Source organism: Lipotes vexillifer, unplaced genomic scaffold (genome assembly GCF_000442215.2).
Source record: "Lipotes vexillifer unplaced genomic scaffold, Lipotes_vexillifer_v1.1 scaffold1466, whole genome shotgun sequence".
Classification (NCBI taxonomy): domain Eukaryota; kingdom Metazoa; phylum Chordata; class Mammalia; order Artiodactyla; family Lipotidae; genus Lipotes; species Lipotes vexillifer.
In genome coordinates, this window is record NW_006796989.1 from 356,611 (window position 1) to 361,082 (window position 4,472).

At 52.6% G+C, this 4,472-nt stretch overlaps 1 protein-coding gene across 1 annotated transcript; it reads right to left on the reverse strand.

Annotated features, from left to right (window-relative positions):
* Nucleotides 1–2,695: 2,695 nt before the first annotated feature.
* On the reverse strand, nucleotides 2,696–3,675 carry TMEM177 (transmembrane protein 177). Its single transcript, XM_007469136.1, has one exon. It carries the CDS (start codon nucleotides 3,662–3,664, stop codon nucleotides 2,729–2,731), a length of 936 nt encoding a protein of 311 aa, XP_007469198.1. The 5' UTR covers nucleotides 3,665–3,675; the 3' UTR covers nucleotides 2,696–2,728.
* Nucleotides 3,676–4,472: the final 797 nt, after the last annotated feature.

The window sequence follows — 4,472 nt, forward strand, 5'->3', positions numbered from 1 at the left end:
CTGCTCTCTCCATCCACAGTCTTCTGCAGGGACCACCCGGCCTCTGAGTGGGCCTCCTGGGCTGGCTTTGTGCCCTTCCTGGGTGTGGCTTAATCCCTTTGTCCCGAGTTACACTGGCACCAGGCCTGAATTATTCAACACTTCCAGGGAAAACATAACCACCAACAAAAAGAATACATGAATGGCTTGAAAAGATCCCCAATGTGGTTCGTTATTAGAGAAATGCAAATCAAAACTACAATGAGGTATCACCTCATGCTGGTCAGAATGGCCATCATTAAAAAGTCTACAAATAACAAATGCTGGAGAGAGTGTGGAGAAAAGGGAACCCTCCTACACTACTGATGGGAATGTAAATTGGTGTAGCCACTCTGGAGAACAGTATGGAGGTTCCTCAAAAAACTGAGAGTTGCCATATGATCCAGCAATCCCACTCCTGGGCATATACCCTGAGAAAACTCTGATTTGAAAAGATTACATGCACCCCAATATTCACAGCAGCACTATTCACAATAACCAAGACATGGAAGAAACCTAAATGTCCATTGACAGATGAATGGCTAAAGAAGATGTGGTCCATACATACAATGGAATACTACTCAGCCATAAAAAAGAATGAAATAATGCCATTTGCAGCAACATGGATGGACCTAGAGAATATCATACTAAGTGAAGTAAGTCAGACAGAGAAAGACAAATACCATATGATATCACTTATATGTGGAGTCTAAAAAAATGATACAAGTGAACTTATTTACAAAACAGAAATATACACACAGACATAGAAAACAGACTTGTGGTTGCCAAGGGGAAGGGGCTGGGGGAGGGAAGGACTGGGAGTTGGGGATTTGCAGATGTAAACTATTAAACATATAGGACAGATAAACAACAAGGTCCTATTGTAGAGCACAGGGAACTATATTCAATATCCTGTGATAAACCATCATGGAAAAGAATATAAAAAAAGAATGTATATATGTATAACTGAGTCACTTTGCTGTACAGCAGAAACTAACACAACATTGTAAATCAACTATACTTCAATAAAATAAAATTTCAAAAAAGCACACATGAGGGACTTCCCTGGTGGCACAGTGGATTGGGCTCCGTGTTCCCAATGCAGGGGGCCCGGGTTCGATCCCTGGTCAGGGAACTAGATCCCACATGCACGCTGCAACTAAGAGTTCATGTGCCACAACTAAGGAGTCCACGTGCTGCAACTAAGGAGCCCACCTGCCACAACTAAGACCCGGTGCAACCAAATAAATAAATAAATATTTTAAAAAAAGAACACATAAATGACCAAGTGAGCCTGGCTTGCTCATCACAACCCTCCTCACCTTTCCTGCTGGGGTCTCCTGCCCAAGGATCAAAAGTGGGGTCTGCAGTCAGAATGGCCATCATCAAAAAATCTACAAACAATACATGCTGGAGAGGGTGTGGAGAAAAGGGAACCCTTTTGCCCTGTTGGTGGGAATGTAAACTGATACAGCCACTATGGAGAACAGTATGGAGGTTCCTTAAAAAAACTTAAAAATAAGCTACCATAAGACCCAGCAATCCCACTACTGGGCATATATCCTGAGAAAACCATAATTCAAATAGAGTCATGTACCACAATGTTCACTGCAGCTCTATTTACAATAGCCAGGACATGGAAGCAACGTAAGTGTCCATCGACAGAGGAATGGATAAAGACGTGGCACATATATACAGTCAGTCAGCCATAAGAAGAAACGAAATTGAGTCATTTTGTAGTGAGGTGGATGGACCTAGAGTCTGTCATACAGTGAAGTAAGTCAGAAAGAGAAAAACGAATACGGTATGCTAACACATATATATGGAATCTAAAAAAAAAAAAAGGATATGAACCTAGGGGCAGGACAGGAATAAAGACGCAGACATAGAGAATGGACTTGAGGACACGGGGAGGGGGAAGGGTAAGCTGGGACGAAGTGAGAGAGTGGCATGGACATGTATACACTACCAAATGTAAAACAGCTAGCGGGAAGCAGCTGCACAGCACAGGGAGATCAGCTCAGTGCTTTGTGACCACCTAGAGGGGTGGGATAGGGAGGGTGGGAGGCAGGGAGACACAAGAAGGAAGAGATATGGTGATATATGTATATGTATAGCTGATTCACTTTGTTATACAGCAGAAACTAACACACCATTGTAAAGCAATTATACTCCAATAAAGATGTTAAAAAAATAAAATAAAAAGATAAAATAGGAAAAAAAAAAGTGGGGTCTGCTTTATCCAGAGGGCTAGAGGCAGACAAGTGCGCAAGGCCGCAGCCTCTGCTGGGTCCCAAGCGGGACACCAGGCCTGGCCCACTGCCCACCTGCCCCGCTCCGCACTCCTCCGCCTCCCGGTGAGCCCCGCTCGCCCCGCCCCCATCCTCCCTCACCGCAGCTCCTCCCCAAGCCCGCTCTGTGCTCTGTGCGTCCAGGCTCCAGACTGCAGGGCCTCCGCTTCGCAGGCCTGTTCCTTCCCCTCCCTCGGCCAGAGCTCCTACCAGGAGGTCTCGCTGGGTTCCAGCAACACCTTCTCTCCCCGTCAGGCCCAGTGGGGGAGGATCTGGGCTGCTGAGCTCCACAGCTGGCAGGTCTGCTGACACCGGGCTGCGGGCGCAGAGGCCCCTGGAGCGCCCCTCCCCCTCCCCCCCCCCCCCCCCCCAGCCTGGAGGGGTGGTACCTGCTCCAGCTGGAACCTGCCACGAGGCCCTCAGGGGCTGCGGGGGCTGAGCGCCGCCCTCCACACCTGCAGCACCGAGTCCCGGCGGGCCGTGTAGGGCAGGTGCTTGATGCGGAACCAGTGTCTGGGAACCACGTTCCCGCTGGGCGTGTACAGCTTCTCCCCGGGCCGGCCCAGGAGGCTGCGCAGGGCCAGGTTGCCCGACAGAACCTTCTCGTAGAACTCCACCCCGCCCCGGGCATAGGCTGCGGACAGCGAGGCCGTGCGGCGGTCCAGCCAGGCTTCCAGGGCGTGAGTGAGAGAGTCCGTGGACAAGGCATAGGCCACGAAGCCCACCACTGCCGCCACCAAGTTGAAGGCGGCCCGCAAGTTCATGGGGCCTCCGTAGAGCCCCAGGGCGTGCTTGGCCCCCACGCCCAGCACCCAGGTTCCCACCAGGCAGGCGGGGGCCGGCAGGGCCTGCAGGGCGGCCGCCCCGCTCTCCAGGTGCAACACCTCCCTGGCCAAGGCGAACTTCTGGGCGTCGTGGGACAGGGTCAGGGCATCTCTCAGCCAGGCGCCCGCTGTGCTCTGCCAGTCCACTCGCTGCCCGTGGACGACCACGGGCCGGTCAGCGTTGATCACTGGGCCACCCAGGAAGCTGGCGGGGATGCCCACCACGGCCCCGGCAGGGAGTCTCGGGAAGCCGGCGCTCACAGGCTGGAAGGTGAAGGTGGTGAAGGCCTCGAAGCGGTGACCCGAGGGGACCCCGATATCCTGCTGCACCTCCTGGAACAGGCTCTGCAGCTCTGGGGACAGGGAGGCTGGCTGGCCCTGAGGCCAGTACTGGTACAGCCACGGGACCACAGGATCCGGGAAGAGGTGGTACGAGATCTGAGCCCCAAACAGGCCCGCACAGGAACCCACCAACAGGGCCGTCCTGTGTCTCTGCACAAAGGCTGTGGCCCGCCACAGGGGACCTGCCATGAGGGCTGCCACCTCTGTAAACCTGGGCCAAGAGAAAGAGAAGTGAGCCAACAGCTCCTCGGGTCTACCTGCAGAGTGAACACCCCCAGGGCCACATCCTCTTTAACGGAGGCAATACGCACGCACGGTAGTCAGAGCACAGGCTCCAGCTCTCTCTCTGCATCGCCTTCCCCACGGGTCAGATGGGCATGTGACAGCGGCCCACCAGAGGGTGTCTGTGCTGTCAGTGAACACACACGCAACAATCGGTGCCCAGCAAGGAGCAGACACCCTTGAGGAAATGGCTGTGATTACAACTTTGATGCCCTTGGCTAGGCACAGCACCAAGCAACCAACCCCTCACTCCACCACCCACCCCTACTGAGCACGATCCCTAACTGACACATGAAGCATGTTCCACTCACTCAGTACTTACTACGTGCTCGACACACTTCTGAGAGCGCTGCAGACATTATTTAATGACCGACTCCTCACACCTCTGTGACTCATTACACCAGGGAACCCCGAGGCACAGACAGGCTAACTGGTCAAAATCCCAAATGTAAAGTGGCCATGCTGTGGGCGGAATTGTGTCCCTCCAAATTCATATGCTGAAGTCCTAACCCCCAGGACCTCAAAATGTGACTGTATTTAGACATAGGATCTTTAAAGAGGCAACTAAGTTAAAACTAGGTCATTAGGATGGGCCCTAATCCAATATAACTGGTGTCCTTATGAGAACAGGACACTAGGACACAGGCGCAGAGGAAGGACCATGAAGACACAGGCCAGAAGGTGACCATTTACAAGCCAGTGGGAGAGGCCTCAG